General features: G+C 33.7%; 1 protein-coding gene across 1 annotated transcript; it reads left to right on the top strand.

The window, feature by feature from the left end:
- Positions 1–11962: 11962 nt before the first annotated feature.
- On the top strand, positions 11963–12469 carry LOC145157663 (uncharacterized). The gene is made up of 2 exons (XM_079076673.1): positions 11963–12230; positions 12366–12469. Exons 1-2 carry the CDS (start codon positions 11963–11965, stop codon positions 12467–12469), a joined length of 372 nt encoding a protein of 123 aa, XP_078932799.1.
- Positions 12470–23092: the final 10623 nt, after the last annotated feature.

Below are 23092 nucleotides of genomic sequence, written 5' to 3'. Positions count from 1 at the left end.
TATACATTACTAGTGGTAGCCAGGGTTTTCAAACAGAACAATGCTTAAACAACATAAGTATGGGAGGTACTTGTACTCTTTGGTTTGGAACAGATAATTCAATAACTTACACTTAAGGAAAATATAGGATCTTCCAGGATAAACATCAGTACTTTACAAACAACTGGTTTATTATTCAACTAACAAATATTCATTATTAATTCTATAATTCCTTAGTTTATGCATCCGAGTTACGTATGAAGAATATCCGATAGACTATGGAATGTTTGGTTTCCGCCTCATTCCCTGTTCCTTGTTTGGTTGTGGGTTTAGGGCAGATCCACACAATTAACTGTCTCTTCAATATTGGTTTATACATAACTAGTATGAACTAAGTAGTTATAGAAGGAATGAGTTTAATCATGCATTTAATAAGAAAATATTGGATTTTCTTGAGGTATATTATCAATCGATTTCAAAGGACCAATACTGTTAACTTTGTAAGTAATTAGTGAATACTTCAGGGTTATATACATGAAGATCCGACACCCAGTGGAATGTATGGTCTCCGCCTCATTTCCTGTTCCTTGTTTGGTTGTGGGCTTGGGGCAGAACCACACAATCGATTGTTTGTTCGATCTGGATTGTATATGATATGTATACACTAAGTACTCGCAGGAGGAACTAGTAAGAATCATTTTTACTTAACATTCATTACATCAGAAAATATAAGGTTTTCTGGAGAAACACAATGCACTTTTCGAAAGAACAAATAACCTGTTTTCTAAAACAAAACGCTTATGAACTCACCAGCTTAATGCTGATACTCTTTCAAAACCTACTTGTATTCTCAGGACATTAGTAGACAAGTACACGCACCGGATTCAAGAAGAAGGAGCATAGTAATGTCGAGTCTTTACTTGTTATTTACTTTTGGAGTCAATCGTGTATGATTCGAATGTAATGGAAACATTATACTATTAATATAATGGTTGTTGTTGCTTTGATTACTATTATTCAATTGTTGTGATACTATACATGACGTCATCCGCCCCCGAATGTTTCCGTCGTTCCGGTTTGGGGGTGTGAAAGTATGTTTAGTTTATCTCATATTAAAAGCAATATGTGTTAGAATAACCATCCGATATAGGAATGATTAAATGCAATATTTTGCCAGTTGAAATGGATATTTATCATACTACTGTTCATGAATTTTTTGCTTTGGGGCAAATATATGAATGGTGGAACATTACGAGTGTTAGAGTATTGTGTGTTTAGGAGGACATGGAAAACAATAGGATGCTCATGTGGATGATAGATTGGCAGGTAAGGTTATTTTCCAATTAAAATATCCATCATTACCATTTTCTTATTTACACCAGAGAGAAAAAATGTTAGCAATCATCCCTCGCCATTTGGTCGGATATCGTAACATGAATCTGAAAGGAAATGTATTATATGTTCAACATTTCCAAGTTGATGAATACTATTTGGATAACCCGATGTACCAACAATACAAAATCTGCACCAGTGATAAGGCGGTTATGATAAACCATGCCACAATTTTTACTATGTTGGCAAGCGATTTTGCTAATGGATATCCACTATATCCATTTGTGTCTACTGTCATAACTGTTGCACAAGATCATACAAAGCGAAGAAGGCTTGTTCGTACATTTAGACATGTATATTATTTGAAACAAGGAAAAAGGAAGAGAATTTTATACGTTTTTACATGCAATCACTATTTTCTTTTTTTAAGAATCTACAAAAATAATAATTAAAACTTAATTATAAGTAAAACCAAATCACAAACAAAAAGACTTTTTTTGGTTTCCCTGTATAATTTTGAATACTTATCAGCTAATAAGATAAAAGTATATCCAAATGGATTACAAATTTTTAAACTTTATTATAAATATAGATGCAGATAAGTATAAACTATATATAATCCTTTCATAACAAACATTAAACATATGTATATATACATAGTATATGCACCATAGTCGCCAATTGCAAACGTATTATGTAATTCAGATTTAAGAGATAAGAAGGCTTCATCGGTTCTACAGTCTGCTACTACGTATGTTTTCTTAATTACAATTTTTTTACTTTCTCGATTATACACCATTTACACTGACTATGTGTTACTTTGTACATGCATAAACGACATTTGTTCTATCGACTTCACAAACACCATCTACTCTATCAGATTCATCAAAACCAAATAGGTATGTGTATTTTCCTTTACATTATCTCCTATTGAAGTATTATATGATGAAATAGTCTACCGATTATAGTATTACTTTATTAACAAAATCTCATTCACTAATAAATAAAAAATTAACTTGTTGAAACCAAGAAGATAGCACTAATCTTGCAAACATTGGTTTGTTGCAATTAGTTTCTTGAGCTCATTAACCAATACTTACAAAGCTGTTAATTCTCCTCAACATACTTTATAATATCAAAACAATCCATACAATGATTCCAACCTTGGAGGGTAAGTCATATTCCAATAAAAATATCTCAGACTTTGATTTAAAGTTTAATTTTATAAATTATATCATTACTATTATCTTATATATTAGAGAATGTATATTACCTATTCTATATTTTTCCAGGTAATGTTTTGGTTTCTAATTCTTTAAGTGACTTTGAGGTCGAACCAGTAATGGATGAAGCTGATTGGATTAGAGGAATACATGGATGATAACATTACTTGGAAGATATTATTGAACACTATTTAATTTCCAGGTAATGTTTTGGTTTCTAATTCTTTAAGTGACTTTGAGGTCGAACCAGTAATGGATGAAGTTGATTGGATTAGAGGAATACATGGATGATAACACTATTTAATTTCCAGTACTTTATATTTGGTTGCAAGACTTTTAAAATTTATGGTTTTAACACATTTGAACTTTTATTATTTTTAAGTTTTTAACTCTCCTCTTATGATTTTGACTACGTTTCATATGTTAATGTAGTGTTTTTATTTGTTATGATTATATTTCATTACGTGCTTCTCATAATTATACTAAATAAAGAAACTATGAAGCAATACTATCTATATATTATCCAAATACAAATCAACCCATATGCACATACATAATTTACCAACCAAGTGATATCAATTAAAAATTACTATCGTTATCATAATATTTAACTTCAAAAAAATTAAAAACTAAAGTAGACAATGTTACATATTTCATGTAACAATAAATCTCATATAGTGTATATGCTAGGTAAACTCAATCAATGGTCAATTCATATACTATAGTAATGAACGCCGTATATGAATAATCGTCTTTTACGAAAAAATTTAAAATATTTATTATTGTATGGTCATTTGTACATTTTTCAATGAGGTTTGATGACAAGGAAACTAAACATAATAATGTTACCAACGAAATGATACCAATTAATATATATATATATATATATATATATATATATATATATATATATATATATATATATATATATATATATATATATATTAAAAAAGGACAATGCTTAGGAACAGTACCTGACCAGGTATTCTTCATGGAGTTACTTTTACCGGGGTTAATCTACCATGGAGTTACTGTTCCGAATTAATCTGAATCACTTGAGCGATTTCAGGAAAAATTGTTGGCTACATTGAAGTTTGTTGCAACTACTTAAATTTTAGAATGTCTGCAGTCATAACATGTGAAACGAGATCCATAATGATTGTGAATTCTAAAAGTGCCTTCAAGTTTGACACAAAAAGTTGATCCATCTCTTTCTTTGAACACGATCTGATTACCTATCTGTCATATTCAAAAAATTTCATGCTATCATATTTGGTCCACCAAATCCCTTATTTTCTTGGGACCAAAGTCTTTTACAGTTTATAAAAATTTCTTGAAGTATCCTCTTCCTAAACTATGTATATAGTCACATTACAAATTTTTGTGATGATAATAAGTTTTTTTTTATTTTTTGAACGGCAAAATTTTATTAAACTAGCAAGGAGCTAGAACAAACAATTACATGAAAATAGAAGAAGGGTTTTGAAGCCAATCTAAGTAAGCTTTATTACATCTATTCGAAATCCAAAAGAAAGCCTTATCAACAACATCGTCAAAAAGCAAAGCTTTTTGAGGGTGAACCGTTCCAAATATGGTAGCATTTCTGAAATTCCAAATGCACCAAAACGTTGTCATAACAACAGCATCGAAAATCTTACACGTCCCTGTCCTCAACATGACCGCATCCGACCAACAAAGAAGAGAAAGAACAGAAATCTAATCATAATAATTAGTTACACATATACATGTTAACATTGACTATGATGATAGCAAAGTTCTAATCTTTATGATCATGTTCAGTTCACATTTGTTATTCAGTTCAGATGCATGTTCAAGTGCTTATGGTGTTTTTGTATTCTTTTTCATGACATTGAACTTTTTCAATATTGTTTTTGGAATCAAGAAAGTGTGAATTTGATCGGAGAGCACATTAACTATGAGGGTTACTCAGTGTTTCCCATGGAAATTAGGCAAGACACAATTGTAGCCGTTGGAAAAAGAGATGCAGGGGAGTCTGAAAAGCTTCTTAGGATTGCAAATGTTAATGACAAGTACACAATGTGCACCTATCCTGTTGGTCCTAACCAGGTAAGTGGTTCTTTTATGTTGCAAAAACTCATATTTTTGTTTGTAGTTTTCATATCCAACCTCATATTTCTTTTTGCAGGAGATTGACCCGAAGAATCATTGATGGGGCCACTATTTTGTTTGTAGATGAGCATTTACATACAGTGGTATACAAGTATTCAAATGATTGTGATGTAAAGAAAAAAAAATTCTTTTTAAAGGTCTATGATACATTTCATTCTATCATAGTTTCATATTTGAAATTGTATTGTGCAGATATAAGGGTTTCCATGAATATGCTAAATGCTCACCAGTTAGACAGACTTGATATAATGACTGATGGAACAATTCCTACAGGTAAGAAAATTGTCCAAGAAAAGGCTAATGGTTTCACTTATGGTAAAAATAAATACATTTCTTTTGTGTTTTATCTTCATCTCTTTCTTGTCAATACAATTATGATTATTTACTTCTTTGTTTTCTTTAAAATTTGGATTGCTATTTTGGCTGCATGCAAGGCATGTAATTTTGGTACATTATGGATTTAGAGAGTGCATACCATCTGATATGTTGGTTGTTCAATATATATTTGAAGTTCAGGTGCATAAATGGGGCTAAGCCTCAGATTATGCCTAGAATGCTTTTATAAGGATTGGTTGATTTTTTTTCATAGATTTCTTAAAGATTTGTCAAATCTAAATATTAGTTTTTGAGAAATTGGAGCACAAGTTATCAACCTTTCACATGAAGAATACACTATTGTTTTTTTATTTGTTGGGTCTTTAGCATTTACTTCTTGTAACAACGAAATGTCTGAATGATGCACCTGTTTACATTTTCTTCGGTTTTTCATCTTGCAAAATAGTGAAACACCCACAAAAAAGAGAGATGTTGATTGTGTTTTGGGCCTTTTTTTGAAAATTGGACCGCCGGTTCATATCCATATCCGGTTCTTCGAGGCCAAGAAACCATTTGTGTTGTGAACTGGTCAAAATAGGTCCGGTTGAACTGTTAAAACTGGTAAAACCGGGAATTTTAAAAAATATATAGTTTTTTTTTTCAATTATTTTTTTACTTTTTATATAATTAAAAATAATAATAATGTAATTATGATATCATTCGATTGTTCCGATTTTTGAGACCGGTCCAATTGGTTGGACCAGTTAACCATCGAACCGTACGATTTGGTCTCCGGTCCGGTTTTCAAAACCTTGGTTTTGGGATTTTGCTTTTAAATGATTTGAATGTGTGTGTTTTTTCAGTTTCTGTTGACTTGTTGAGTAACAATGTTTGAAAGGTCAAATATACATGATGACACTCTTTCATGCTATTACAATGGGCTACATTTATATTCCTAAACTTTAGACCAAACTTGGTGTTGAGGTTAACCAAAGTTCATAAATTAATGGATAAAATGACCAAATAAGAGTTTATTGAAACCTCAAGTAGCCGTACGCTAGGTAATTAATTAGTTTGCTTTCTAGATAAAAATCAAAACCGTTGAAAATTATTTATACATATATTATATTATTGTTACAGGAAACCGAGTGATTCGTTATAAAATAACCAAGAAGTAACTTGATGAAGTCCAAAAAGCTCTAGACTTTAATACTATGGTCATTGCTGCAGCCATGTACTTGAAAGTCTATGAATTTCTTCCACAGAAGAATGTCAATATTAACAAGTTTTTGTTACTATTCTTCTATCACATATCTTCCTTTTGAAGATTTTTCTGCTTCTAGCAATCAAAATACATTGTGTTGTTTGTTACTAATTCTATTGTTTCAGTGATAAGATGCATTCCACAACCAATTCCATTATGTTGGTGCAGGTGTAAGTAATAGGTGGTGAACGCATATTAGAAAAACAAACTTTTAAAGTTCACCATTTTGCTGGAGAGGTCATAGGGGTATTATGGATTTGTGTAAATGATAGCTCATTTGCAGGCTGCTTCTATCCATAGAAAGGTGTAACTCTCTGAATTCATCATGTTATGGGAAAAAGGGAAATTTGGTCCTTTCATGGTTGTTACCAAAACTCCGCCATTGAATACAACTACAATGCTATTCATTTTTTTGTTAATGGAGATTTTATATTTCATAAATAGCAATGTAATTGCAAAGGTCGTTTTTTCCTTAAAAAAACCAACCTTTTCCTAATTTTTGAACATATATATGTTCAAAAATTAGGAAAAGGTTGGTTTTTTAAGGAAAAAACGACCTTTGCAATTACATTGCTATTTATGAAATATAAAATCTCCATTAACAAAGTACATTGTTATTTTCTTTACTTATAACAGAAAAAAACACTTTCATTCTTTATTGCTTTTTAATTACTTATTACTCTTGCCAATGAATATCAACAAACACGTTCAGTCCAGATTTCCCACATGTCGAAACAACATTTTATAAACAATCGACCAAAAAAAGTTCATACATCCGGACCCCGCAATGCGGGGTCACTCATCTAGTTCCAATTATTATCGTAATAATAATAATATGCAAGTCCAAAAAACCTAAAGCTATCAATTATACAAATTTCATATATGAATAATCGTGATTAGTATGAATAATCGTCCTTTTTGAATTACAAAAATTTCATATAATGATCTCATATAGCGTATGTATTAGTTCAAGTCAATCAATGAATCAATGAACAATTAATATAGTAATAAATTTCATATTTGAATAATCGTCCTTTTTGAATTTGTTTTGAAAAAAATAAAGTATATATTTTTTGTGGGTTGTTCAGTTTGCAATGAGGTTTAACGGTAAAGAGAATAAACATAATAATGTTATCCAAATTGATGCACAAAATACAAAAGGTATGTTTCATATTTGAAATCGTGATTAGTATTTCATCGTTATACATTTATCATATAAAACATGTTGCACAAAAAAAAGCATATAACAAGTCATGTTACGAACGACGAAAGAAGAAAAACAAAATGAGACGAATAACTAATGGGGAAGGAAATAGTCAAAACGCAATATATTTATCAAATGTGCCTACAGTAAATAGGAGTCTGATGGATATTACCAATGCATCTCCTACATGTGTATTGGATTTTGGTCAAAGAAAGTTGATTTATAATAGAAACCCTTATCAACGCAGACGGAACAAAACATAAGAAAACTAGGTATAGAAATAGCAACCCAACTATGTCCGAAGTTATCAAATGAATCTCTAAATTGTACAACATTACATTTAACCAAAATCTTTTACGGAGTATTTGAGTCATGCCATAGTTTACATTCTTAATGAAATATTTTTGTTTATACGTAGGTATTCAAAGTTAGCCTGACGTAATACTACCTCCACATGATGAATTGATAACCCAAATTTCAACATCAATATGTTAGTATTTGATTTTTACCGAAAAATATCATATATATTGGCTAATAATCTTGTTTAATTATTTTAATTTTAGTTATATTACATTTAACTAAAGAATAAAAATAATATTATTTTGTAAATAATTTCTATTAATACCTGTAATATTTTATCAAAAATTTTAAGGTGTACAAAGTTATATTGAGGGCAATGTCAATCTGCCGGTACAAGATGAATTGATAAGTCAAATTTTGACATCAATAAGTTAGTATTTATTTATTTCTTAATACTTCAACTAAGTAATTCAAGTAGTCTTATATTTATATATTTTATTTGAATCAAATGTCTACAGATCCACAAGGTTGTATCCATGGCAATGCCACTCCATCGATACAAGATGGTAGTGTCCCGGAGGATCCATATGCTTTTGTTTTTGCCGGTATCCGTAAAAAACTTCGTGTGGTGATGTTCAATGACATATGCGGATATTGTGGGGCTAAACGACTACAATTTGAATATGTTGGCTTTTGTTGCATGAGTGGAAAGACAAAGTTGGCAGACTCATCTATTCCTGACGAATTACACAATCTTTTCATCACAGAAGCAAAATTAGGCAAATTGTTTAGAAAAATATACATGCATACAACACCAACTTTTCATTTGCATCAATGGGCGTAGAAGTGGATGAATCAATGGCTAATATGACATCTGGGGTATACACTTTTTGTGTGAATGGAGGAATATACCATAGAATCGATCGGTTAGTTCCAAGGAAAAAGGATGAACCTAAGTTCTTACAATTGTATTTTTACGATGTTGTAGCTGAGATGTCAAATAGACTCCAATGGAAAAATCTTGCTAAACCAATCGTTGAAATTTTGACTCGCGTTCTTGCTACAAACCCATACGTTGCAATATTTCATAGCCTTGCTGATCTAGGACCGCTCGACAATTACAGAGTCACTTTAAATACACCAGTAGAACTAGACCAGAGGGTGTACAACCGCCCAACCACATCCGAGGTTTGAAATTAATTATGTACATATGTTTTTTAAAATAAAATAAATGTTTCATGTATTAAATATAACCATGCAAATTACATACTAGTTTTAATCATATTTTTTTCTGTAATATAATTTCACAGGTTGCTGGTATTTGGATTGAAGGTAATGACAACATAACCGCATATAAAAGAAGTATTATACTTTATGGGAGGTCCGACAAACCAAAAACAATTCAATCTTATTGGGGATGTTATGATCCATTGTGTTATCCTTTATTCTTTCCAAATGGTGAGCCTAGATGACATTCTAACATACTAAGACAAGGGGTTTCATTCAATGAGATGGTTAATGACGACCAAAACTTTGATGAAGATCTAGAAGGTACGCATAGCCACATTTTTAATATCGTTAAATTTTACAAATGTATACATTGATATAATTTTTTCAATATCACCATTATGTAGATACTGATATAAGAACGGGTAGGAAAACTGTAACTATGCGGGAGTACTACTATTACAAGTTGCAGATTTGATCAAACTTGAACGTAATTATGTTAAGAGGGAGATTATTACAACAATTTGTGGTAGATATCTACATCAAGATTGAGACTTCGCGTTTGGAATTTTGTAGAAAAAACCAATCTACAATACGAGCGGAGCTATACCAAGGTGTTGTGGATTGTGTCAATGCCCGTGAGGTTCAACCAAGTATGATTGGGCAACGTGTTGTTTTGCCAACAAGTTTCATCGGAGGTCCTTGTGACATGCGACGACGATTTCTTGATGCTATGGCTTTAGTTCAAGATGGAGGGAAACCTGATATATTCCTTACAATAACGTGCAATCCGAATTGGCCTGGAATCCAAAACGGGTTACTTCATTGGTAGACAACTCAAGATAGACCAGATCTGGTTGCAAGAGTTTTTTGTGCTAAGTTACATGACCTTAAGGAACAACTCTTGAAGAGGCACCTCCTTGGTTTGGTGAGTGGATATGTTTATGTAATAGAGTTCCAGAAACGTGGTTTACCACATATGCATTTTCTCTTAATAATGACACCTGAATGGAAGCTCACCAATGCAAACCATTATGACAAGTATGTGTGCGCCAAAATTCCAAACCCGACAAAGTATCATGTACTACACGATCTGGTCAAATCAAACATGATACATGGTCCTTGTGGTATATTAAACGAAAAAATTCCTTGTATGCAAGGCGATCCACCAAGCTATCGTTTTAGATACCCTCGACAATTCAACGAAACCACAACTCAAGGAAAGGATGCATATCTGGTTTATCGAATGAGAGATAATGGAATTGTTGTGAATAAACAAGGTATTATGATGGATAATAGATGGGTTGTCCGATATAACCCAAAGTTGTTGATCATCGACCATCTAAATGTTGAGGTCTGCTCAAGTATAACATCAGTGAAATACGTCTTTAAGTATATTTACAAGGGTCATGACAAGCAACTTATCCATATTGATCCAGATGCACAAGCTGTTGTTATCAATGATATAAAACGTTTTCAGGATGTACGTTACGTCTCCACTCCAGAAGCAGTATGGCGAATTTTCTGTTTTTCTCTTAATCAAATCTACCCTAATGTGATCATTTTGCAATTGCATCTACCAAACCAACAGTTGGTTAGGTTCACTGATAATGATACAATGATATCAGTTGTTGAGAGGGAGAGAGATAAGAGATCAATGTTGACTGCATTTTTCAAGATGAATAAAGATAACCTTAATGCAAGACAATATGTATACAAAGATTTTCCCAAACACTTCACATTGAATAAAGAATAGCATCTATGGAATCCTCGAAAACTATCACTAGCAATAGGTCTTTTGGTTTCTGGAAATGCTGCTGAAGGTGAGCGATACTATCTACGCGTGTTATTATGTCATTTTAGGGGACCTACATGTTTTGAAGATCTCTACACAGTTAATAACGTAATACATCCCACATTTCGAAAAGGGGCTCTTGAAAGAGGGTTAATAGAGACAGATGATAGTTTATCGTAATGTCTTGCAAAGGCCTCCTTATTTCAATTTCCAAATGCTCTCAGAATGTTGTTTGCAACAATATTAGTTTTTTGTGATCCTGGAGATGTTCGTAAGTTATGGAATGCCCACTACAATTCTCTCTCAGAAGATTATAGGAGACAATATGACAATGTTGAATGAGTACAAAATATGGTCCTCACAGGCATCACCATATTCCTATAATCTATGGGTAACAAGCTTGATAACTTTGATCTTCTGACCGTAAACACTGATTTGAACTTACGATCTGAAGTTTTTCGCGAGGTGCAAGAAGAATGCTCTATAGTTGTGAAAGGTGACCATTTGCGTGCCAAAGAGTTTCTCAATTCTGAACAAAAATATGCGTAGGATGAGATCATGAGGCATGTGTGTACTGATTGTATAGGAGTGTTCTTCATAGATGGTTCTAGCGGAACAGGAAAAACATATATGTACATAGCTTTACTTGCTAATATACGCAAACTTGGTCATATTGCACTCGCCACAGCTTTATCGGGTGTTGCGGCTAATAACATGCCTGGGGGAGAACAGCTCACTCACGTTTCAAACTTCCTCTAACTCCATATAATAAGTCATTCTGTAAAATCCAAAAATAAAGCGATGCCGCTTAACTACTTCGGCTTGCAAAAATAATCATATGGGATGAAGCATCGATGGCAAAGCGACATGTGGTGGAGGCGTTTGATCGGACAATGCAAGATATCACTGGGGTGGCACTCCCTTTTGGTGGAAAGATAATGGTTCTGGGAGGCGATTTCAGACAAGTATTGCCAGTCGTAAGACGTGGGACACGGGCACAAATTGTAGACTCTAGCCTACGAATGTCGCCTCTTTGGTCGTTGATTATAAAGTTGCGGTTAACAATATATATGTGAGCACTTACTGATCCATGGTTCTCAAACTTTTTATTACGGGTTGGTGATGGAGTTGAAGAAACAGTGGACGAAAGCTTTATTCGCATCCCTAATGATATGGTCATTCCATACACTGATAAAGAAAAATCATTGGATTCTTTGATTGATGCAGTGTTTCCCTCCTTGGAATTCAATAGGTCTGAATCAGATTATATCATATCGTGGGCAATATTATCCACAAAAAATGATAGTGTCGATGCGATTAACGATTACATGATTGATCGATTTCACAGAGAAGAGAGAATTTACTATAGTGTCGATGAATCAATAGATGATAAAAATGGCTTCTATCCGTTGGAATTCTTGAACTCGATCAGTGTTAGTGGTTCACCTACGCATTACCTTCGATTAAAAGTTGGATGCCCGATGATACTTTTACGGAATATTGACCCAACAAATGGATTGTGTAATGGCACCCGATTGATATGCAAAAGCTTTTAACAAAATGCCATTGATGCAGAAATAGCTGTTGGTCAACATGCTGGAAAAATGATATTTTTGCCTAAGATTCCTTTATGTTCATCTAATGATGACATGTTGCCATTCAAGTTGAAGAAGAAATAATTTCCTACTCGATTGTGTTTTGCAATGACAATCAATAAAGGTCAGGGACAAACCATTCCAAATGTAGGTATCTATTTTCCAGACCCAATATTCTCGCATAGACAACTTTATGTTGCATTGTCCAAAGGGGTTTCACGTTACAATACAAAAGTATTAGTGAAGTCTAACGAAAATTCAAAAGGTGATGAGGTTTATACAGCAAATATGGTGTATAAAGAAGTATTCCATGATTAATAATGTATAATCAGTCATGTGTTATTACACATTTTCATATTTTGTGTATTATTATATAACTCTATTATTTTCGTTTCAACAGCTTAAACATTTAATATTTTGTGCCGTCTTGACTGGTTTCTTTTTATCGGTTATTTGATGTATCATGCAACAAATAACACCATAGTTTGACTATATTGTCTTCGACATGTACTTTCTTTTGGAACATAACAGTTTTGTAAAGGAAACATATCACCGAAAGAACTTACGCACCCCGCCGCTTTGCATGGGTACACTGCTAGTATATATATATATATATATATATATATATATATATATATATATATATATATATATATACACACACACACACACACACACATACACACTAGCCGTTTACCCGCGCTAAGCGACGGGTGCGAATAGTTTGTTACGGCAACTATTTCAATTCGAAAACATGTTATATTTCAAGGAACGTATGTTACTTTTCGACGAATCGTTTCTTTTGGTGTTAATTTGTCATTCAGAAATGTCTCTATAAAACTATGTTGCTATATTTGATTAAATATAGAAGTATGTTGATGTATTTTGGTCAAAATAATGTTTTATTGTAGATTAAAAATAAATGTATTTTGTTTTTTTATATAAATATACATTGTTGATTAAAAACCAATCAAATCTTCGTTTTCAACCCTTTTATGCCAAATTAAACAACTTAAACTGCGATATAAGTTTGGTTACAATTAAAAGTATTTTGTAGTTTTGGTTGGTTTCAAAACAAATGTATTGTTACTTAAATCATTGAAATAAAAATAAATGATCATTTAAATTCAAATGTACATGCATACATATATTAGTTAATGTCTTGCAGTTAGTTTTTTTTTTTTTTTTTTTTTGGATTAATAGTTGTAGAAAAAATCGGTCGCTAGATTGGTACAATGTTATTAAATTGTCTGTGATTATTAATTTCTAATATTAGTAGACCAAAGGCCCTTTTAAAGGGGTACCCGCGCAATGCAACAGTCGGTAAATAGTTTCTTTCGGTAATTGCTTTTGTTTCAAAACCATCTCATATCTAAATATCAAAATATTTGTTGGGAGACGAATAGTTTGTTTTCAACGGTAGGTTTCCTATCTAAATAACGTTCACCTTTTGAAAATGGTGAACGTTTTATGGACGAAGATTTCCTAATGGATCTGGAGCAAACAGATGGCATGGTATCGTCTTTAGTTATGTATAGATATTGCCTAAGAGCATGACATGAAATATTACATTGATACTTGTTACATTTTGTTACAACCGTAAATTTCTGGTCAATTTAAAGTCAAACAAAGTCAACGAGTCAAACAAGTCAACACAACTAGTGCTTATATGTTAGATCTCACTCTATGTTTACTAATGTACAACTATCTATCTTAATACAAAGTATCACTCGGAAGTTTCAAATGTTCAGAAATCCTAAACCCTAAGCAGGGTGAGTGATGTAACGAATCTATAAAGCATTATTACGTACCCTTCAAGGGCGTATAACACTCCTAACAAGGCGTAGTGGAGTTTATAATCCAAGCACTACAGGGAAAAACACTAACAAAGGCCCCAAGAAAAGTCTCTCTTAATCTCTCTCGCTACATCTCTCTCTCTCTCTCCCAAATCTTTATCAAAATCTCCTTCAACTTTTTCATAAACATTCATGCCATCCCGACCCTTAAAGTAGTTGAAAATCACTCGAGACGGGAAGAAAATATAAAGAACAACACAATGGGTGTGAAACCCTCTCAAGAAGCGAAACCCTCTCAAGAAACAAAACCCTCTTACGCGAAACCTCTCGGTGTGAACCTCACTTTCGCTTCTGATCAAACTTTCGTGTCTAACCGGGAAGATTCGCACCCTAGCCTCTCGGACTGGGAACTCTCGCAGCGCATCCTTCTCTCGTGCCAGACATTTTCGCATAGCAAAACCGAGAACTTTCGCTTTTGGTCGGACACGTTTGCATCTACACGACAAGGTTCACATCAGACCCCTGCTTTCGGAACGGGCCTCACCTTCGCATTTGGGCCGACCTCTCGCAACGAACCCCAGGCTCGCATTAGTAGCCCTCACTGCGAACCCTCCCTTCGCGTCCAATCCTCTCATCTTCACAGATTCGCTTCTCAAGTCCGGTTTTTGACCAATTTCTCATGTTGAGTCCGTTTTTGAAGATTTTGACGTGTGATTTTCACCCAATTCATATTTTTGACATATTAGACTCCCTAAACTTATATTTTATCCCCATCTTGAGGATTTATTAATTATAAATCATATTTTTTTTTCAAGATAATATCTAAAGGATATAAAGGTACTTGTTGAATTTTCTAAAAAGTTATGACACAAGCCAACCTTACATCTACTTTATGTTACTATTCACACTCTACCTAGTTCAATCATTGTCATTTTTCAACTGCTCCCAACACTCCATCAGATTTCTTTAATCAAAGTCATCTAAGAAATCTTCATTCTTCTCATACAAGATTTCATTTGTTTTCACCAAAAGCAAACTTCTCTCTCTCTCTCTCTCTCTCTCTCTCTCTCTCTCTTTCTCAATCACGATTTTTTCAAGGGTTGTTCTTGAGTATTTCTTCCATTTTTGGTAAGTATTTTCTTTCAACACCTACACAATCTTCACATCTTCATACAAATCGTAAATCATTTACACAAATATCTACATAATTGTTCTTAGGATCTTCAAATCTTCAAACATCCTTCAAGTGTTCTTGACTTGAAACTCCTCATCTCCAACCTTCCTCGACAAGAAATCACAAAAGGTGAGTTCATACCCCTACATTTTCATGTTTCCTTCAAGTTTTAAGGGGGGAATACAAGTTAAAACACCATAACATAACCTAAATTCATACATCAGCTTTTCTCAGAAAAGTTGGGTTCTATTCACGGACTGTTTTGACCATCTTTAACATAATATTTTTCAAAACTTTACAAGAAAAAAGTAGTTCAGGTTTATACCTTTCTAAGGACTACTCGCACGCATTCATACGATTTTTCTACAATTTATGGCGATTTTTACAAAACTGCCTATCAATTCAGAAATGATTTCGGACTGGTCTGTGAATATGAGCATTTTTACACTGGTTATAGACAAGTAAAAATTATAATAAAAATTGTGAACAAAGTAGACTTATTTTCTAAACTCTCAAACTTTACGGATTCAGATTTTGACTTTCAATGATTTTTCTATAAATTTTCTAAAAACAGGAATATAAAAGTTAAAACTAGAAAAATGGTTTACAAGTTCATTAACACTTTGTAACATGTTGAGCAAAGTGTGTAACAATATAAAGATACATGTTGGTATTATTACATACTATTTTACTTTCATAAAAAGGTAATAATCACACACATAAGGGTTGTTCATTACCTCAAAACATATGTGATAAACTATAATAGGTATAGTTTATGAGTCTTTCATACTACGAACTTACATACTATTGCACTAAGTCGGGAAAACAATACAGAAACAAACATATAAACTATAATAGGTATAGTGCATGGGTGATTTTCACTAAGAACTTCTATGAAGGTCTACTATTCCACAATAAAAAGTGTTTTTCAGTTCACTTTACGTAAACCTGTTAATGAATAAATATGTGAGACATTCGACGCCTGTAATTGTAACTAGAGTCTCTTGTAGGGAGAGCATGATAGTTGTGTATAGATCTATATTGGGTCTGACAAACCCGCACCTAAGCTTTATGCAAAAGCTAGACCGGCAGGTCTGGGGTGACAAATTTCATAACGATTCCAACACCTGAAGAACGTCATTACAAGGCCGACTGGGTCATAGAATTGTTATAATAACTCACAGGGGGTATTAACAATATATACGGTTTACGGGGTTTAACAATCACATAAAGAAGTTTTATTTATGTACTACTATAGTATATAATTTTAAAGAACAAACATTCGCACATATCGGTCTTAGGGTAGTTAAGAGTACATTTCGTCTAGGATTGTTAGATTCCGTCCATAATTGCTACGTGTACACGTCAGAGTTATAAAAAATTTAGACACGGACGACTTGGAAATGGGTGGGTCCACCTTAGATCATGTTCCTTGTTTGGTTGTGGGCTTAGGGCAGACCCATTATATTCGACGGTTCAGTCGATCTTGATTTTATATAACTTGTACACACTGGGGGATTATAGAAGGAAGCTATAGGTCTTCCTAGGAGTACACTATTTTATAACATAGAAACTTACATTTTTGGAGGAACATTTATCCAAGAGCATGCATACATAAGGGTTGCATACAAATACAACTACAACACACTACTTATCTAGTACAATACAAGTTACATTTCTAAAAGGACCATTATTGTTAACTCTGTGATTACCTAGTGAATACGTTAGGGTTATATATAATACAGATCCGATAGGCAGTGAAATGTGTGATTTCCCTCTTACTTCATGTTCCTTGTTTGGTTGTGGGCTTAGGGTAGATCCACACATTCAACTGTCCATTCGATCTGGATTATACATAACTTGTATTCACTATGTGATCGTAGAAGGAACTGGTATGATCACATTACTTATCATTACTTATTAAGAAAATATAGGATTTCCAGGAGGAACATATGAACATTTTCAAGGAGCAAAGAACTTATTTTCTAAAACAAAATGCTTATGAACTCACCAACTTAAATGTTGATACACTTTCAAAATTACTTGTATTCTCAGGAAACCAGTAGCTTTGGAGTCATTCAAGTTTTCAAGAAGACGGAGCATAATAGCTTCTAGTCTTAGTTTTTACTATATACATTTGGAGTCATTCAAGCTATGTTTCGAATACAATGTAAACACTATATTATCGATATAATGGTTTTTGTTGCTTTGATTACTATTATTCATTTGTTATGATACTGTACATGACGTCATCTGCCCCCGAACGTTTCCGCCGTTCCGGTTTGGGGGGTGTGACAGATTGGTATCAGAGCATTGTTTATAGTGAATTAAATATATCAACCCATAAAATATATACAACTATAAATACAATGGGATAAAAACACTCCGACCAAGAGAATTACTTTTAAAATATAATAGTATTTTATAAAAGTATAAATACATGCATATATATATATATATATATATATATATATATATATATATATATACACACACACACACACACTAGAACAAGTATCACAAGAAGAACAAAACAAAAGTATTTAGGTGTTGGACACTACAGTCAAACCTAGACAGTTATGTAATCATATATGGGATAAATATAGCCTGATCAACTGTATTTATTTGAGATACGACCAAGATGTGTTTGGGAGTGATAGTGGTGTTGCAACAAGTCTAAAACTTACCAACTCTACATGCAAAGGAACATTAGAACCAAACATAAAGTTTAAAATACTATAGGAGTATTTTATGATACTATACAATAGCAAAAAATCTAAAAACTTATCAACTTCGTATATCAAGAAGCTATAGAATCAAACATACAAATTAAATATTATAGGAGTATTTTAGGCACTATAACTAACTATGTGAAAACTAAAAGACTTTTCCTGGTGGGTCTATAATTACTGAGTGTATACGTTAAGGTTATATATAACTGAGATTTTATAGACTTAGAATTTGTGATTTTCGCTCTACTTCCTGTTCCTTGTTTGGTTGTGGTCTTAGAGTATGATCACTTATTCGAAGGTTTATTTGATCTTGGTTATATAATCTGTATACACTACGTGATTATAGAAGGACCCGATAAGGATCACCCCCATAAAAATATGTAAGAAATGTTTTGTTAATCTCATAGATTCTTTATACACCCCTAATTCTCGTACAAACGACATATCTAGACATCGTAACCCCACTACAACAGCCAACAAAGGAATTGAGGAAAAAACAGAAGGGGGTTCACGAAGAGAATTCCGAGAAGGGATCAGACGAAAAGATAGCCACCATGAGACAACAAACCTTTGCGGATGAATCTAGGGAAATTACAACAGAAGAGATCACTCACGAGTCGTGCGAGGTGGCAGAGCCCTTTATGTGTCACAATAATAAACAAACTAATATAACCTAGTGAGTTAGTGACTACACTACTCACACTATGTGTTAGGCTTATTGCCTCTTTCGTCACAACTAGTAACAGTGAATCAAGTCACAAAACTTCATTTGAGGGTATTTACTATTAAAAATTCATAAGTCTATTGTACATAGACCTCTGTTATGAATTGATTTCAAAACACTATAAAAGTCAGAACATGATACATACAATACTAAGATAACCGAGTTCTTATAACATTCGACTTATAACCACTACTGGAGACTTACCACCATTTCATCTTTTAAATCTTATGGCAGAAAGATGCCTCCACGTAGACCAGTCAGGTGTGTCAACAATAACACATTAGCAAATCCACCACCGCCACCACCACATTACGACCATGCTGTTTTCCAAGCAGCAGTAACAGCCGCCGTGGCAGCCGCCTTGATGCAAATCAACGCTAGTAGTACTAGTGGAGTGGGTAGTGGTGCCAACAATTCTAACCTCGGAGAAAGTCACAGATACCCAAGGGAGTGTTCCTATAAAGACTTCACGAATGCCAAACCCAAATCCTTTAATGGGAGTGGGGGAGTCATTACTCTAATGCAATGGTTCAATAAAACGGAGTCGGTTTTTGAAATATGTGTGTGCCCAGAAGGGAGCAAAGTGAAGTTTGCTGTCTGCACCTTCACTGACAGAGCCCTTACATGGTGGAATAGCCATGTCAAGTCACTGACCCTTGCAGTGGCTAACTCAATGGGCTGGGAGAACTTAAAAGCCATGATGATGGAAGAGTACTGCCCGAGCGGCGAAGTACAAAAGCTAGAGCAAGAGCTCCAGAGTCTGACAATGAAAGACTCCGACATTGCTGCTTACACAACCAGATTTAGTGACCTGGCTATTCTGTGTCCCGGGATGGTCTGTTGGGTTTTGAGCATTCTAACACACCTATGGTGTACATGCAACCCTAAATACCTTGGATCTATGTTTTCTCTATTATACATGCAAATATCAATTTTCCAAGGTATTGTTCTAACTAGCATAATATAAATTACATGTAATATAGAATCTAGTAGAATTACATACCTCTTTGTTGGTGCTTGATTCCATGGAGCTCAAGAGCCTAGTGCCCCAAATGTGACACCTCAAATGGTTCACATAACACCATGAACATTTGGAATAACCATAAGAGAAGATATGAGTTCATAGAAATTAGCTTGCCATCTCATTATTATGCACTAGTGCCAATTTCACCAACCAATGGGGTCTTTATATAGTGTGCACATTAGGGTTACACCATGTAACCCATGACTTTACCCATTCCTTATGCTCCATGGGTTTTAACCTCCATGGAGTATCCATGGGCCAGCACATGGGTTAAACCCAACATAAGGAATCATGGATCATAAGCCCACATATATAAGAATCAATGATTTACACAATCAATCCCCATATATTTAATTAGTCTCTTTTTGATCTAAATTAATTCCAAATTAATTCTTGATCAATACTAATTAAATAATATGATTTCATATTAATATATTAGAACTTATAATATATTAATATGTCACAAATATCTTCTTCTCATTAAAAGGTCTACCCAAATGTTCCGATGCCATGCAAACCAAATGGACCATGCCGGGTCGGGTCAAGTATATACCAATTATAGTTATGGACTTAGACACTAATCCAACAGTCTCCCACTTGGATAAGTCTAATAACTATTATTGCAAGTACGCCTTCACAACCCGACCAGCAATCGTAGCTCTTAAAAGCTGCTGCCGAACTCTGAACAAATCAATGACGCGTCCATTAGATAAGTGATCATATATTCCTCCATTCTAGATATCATATGGACTGAGACATGGATTATAATCATTCTCTCTGTCCATTTGTTGTTTCCCGATTTCTGATTTATGACGACTGACTATTTGAACAAATCAAATCAGTCCAGGCCCGGCCGAGCACTTACGTTTTGTCATCACTAAATCATCGAGGGGCCCACAGATATCGCTTTTATCCCTTTGAGGGTAAAAGGAATGGATAAACTTCGACTCATATGCTTGTACTGACTACTTGTTGAATCATACACAAAGGCACATTTTACAACATCGAGTTACCAATGCGTTTTCGTGCAATCAATGTATAACCAACTCATAGTCAACAACTCATATCTATAGGTTTGAAGAATATAAGATATTATCGTCTCATGATTCACTCGTGATAAAATCCATGAAGTGATTCAAATGAGCGTGGGTTGAATCCAATACTCAGAACTTATGAGCACTCATGAATGTTGTAGCAACCACTGCTATGTCTAATGCACATTAGACAGATCATACAAGCCAAATTCATGACAGTCTTGATTCATATCTACTTCCAACATATGACTGACTGTGGATGGTTTGAATAACTTAGTCATTCGGGAAGAATGACCTAGTTATTCTGGAAGTCAAAACATGCAAAGTGAAACACAAGAATAATACTAATCCTATATGGCCCCAACACTTTGAGTGTAAATAAAAACACCTTTTATCTAAGCACCATATTGATTACTCATTATTCATGTTTCGATTAATCAACTCAATACTTGAATTGAAACAATAGTCATGCCATGCTCCAAGCATGCACACTATGTTCGTCCAAACAATAGCTATGCCATACTCCAAGTATGCACACTATGTTTACATGTGGTCCTCTCTTTGTGAAACAGATCGATTGACAGCATTTCAATGATGCTCATTTCACAATCCCAAATCCTTTACAATAAATGTAAGAACACCAAATTCTTGTCATTTACCGTAATCTTGTTAGATTCTAAACTTATATGCAATGATCTACTTGTAATGACTATGCACACAAGTCACAAAGACTTGGCAACAGATATTACAAGGTATTCCAATGGAGATCAATTCCATGGAAACGAAGTCTCAAATTCAAAGTACATTCCTTTGAACATCCTTCTTGCATTAAGTTCTCTAATCTTACACAGATTCAAAGAATATCTTCCACCTATGGAAACAATTCCATATTACCATTTTGACCATCACTTCTGAACAAGAGTTGCCTTTTTTCAAAATATGTCAATATGGTCCTTACTTTATACTTCTAATTGTCCATGAGCAACCAATCTTTAGTAAACCTCAGATTGTCCTCGACAATTTGCTTAATCATTTTAGTCATTTCCAGTTCTATTCCTTTTCCATTTTAATGCCTTAGGCATTTGGAAAATTTAGAATGGATTATAGCACATGTAATCGAACCCATACCCGAAGCATATAGGACACGATTCATGCTATAAATTTTTATTTGCCATATTCTTACAATTCGAACTATGAAGAGGTATGCCGTAATCATAATCGAATTTTGAGAACGCAACATATATAGAATTTCCTTATGTTGAACCATTCCAACATAACATTCTTATATATCCTTGACTAAAGTAGATTAAAATCTCAATCTAAGCTTGTAGAATTAGAATGAAGTATAAAATCCTCTCCCTTAATTATAGGAAAACAACTTTTCAAAGTGAATTGAAACTTTTGTTTTCTATAATTAACATTGCTAACTTGCAACATAATCATCATGCTCCCACTAGCATAATGATTATTATCTTACTAGCATAACACTTATGCTCCCACTATCTTTGACATGTACTCAAAAATCAGCTGGACTTCTAGAAAAACAATACTTTATTGACTTTCTTACCAAAGTTCAGATTCCTGATACGAGATGCTTTGATAAGACTTTATCAAAATCATACACCTTTCCTTAGATAACTCACATGTTTGTCTAGACCTTTTGCCATTCTCACTAGTTAGTGTGCCGGTTAACCACACACGCTCCACTAACGACATGAGAATGCAAATATCACAACTGCTATCTACTTAAAATCCATTTAGTGAAAGCGTTTCCTCACCATCATTTTCATGAATCGAAGAGAAACCTTATGACACTTAGACTTTTATGGTGTAAGTGTTCCTATCCATGTGAATTTGTCATAACCATAATCACAAGACAAGGTTAGTGGCAAATCCAAACACATATGAACTGAACTTGTTCAATCTTAATTTCTTGCCACCCGGCCGCATAAGGGCCTACCATTGCTTCCAGGTTGTTATGCAAACATTTGAGAACTCATAGAACTCACAAGCATAGTCAACTTTTAACTGGAATAGACATAGAAATAAGAATATGTCAACACGATAGGTTACAAACCTCAAGTCGTGGGCTAATGATTAACAAAACTCTTGATTAGTTCTTGAAACCATTTCAGGATCTTTTAAACTCCCATTGTCCTCTTGACATATAAGACTCTCTTGCCCAATATTCAGGAGATAGTGCGGATTCTTTTACAAACACTT

The sequence above is a fragment of the Lactuca virosa genome, chromosome 2 (assembly GCF_052849685.1).
Source record: "Lactuca virosa cultivar CGN04683 chromosome 2, Lactuca_virosa_CGN04683_v6, whole genome shotgun sequence".
Taxonomy (NCBI): Eukaryota; Viridiplantae; Streptophyta; class Magnoliopsida; order Asterales; family Asteraceae; genus Lactuca; species Lactuca virosa.
Note: the sequence above shows the minus strand (reverse complement) of the source record. Positions and strands in the feature narration are given on the sequence as shown.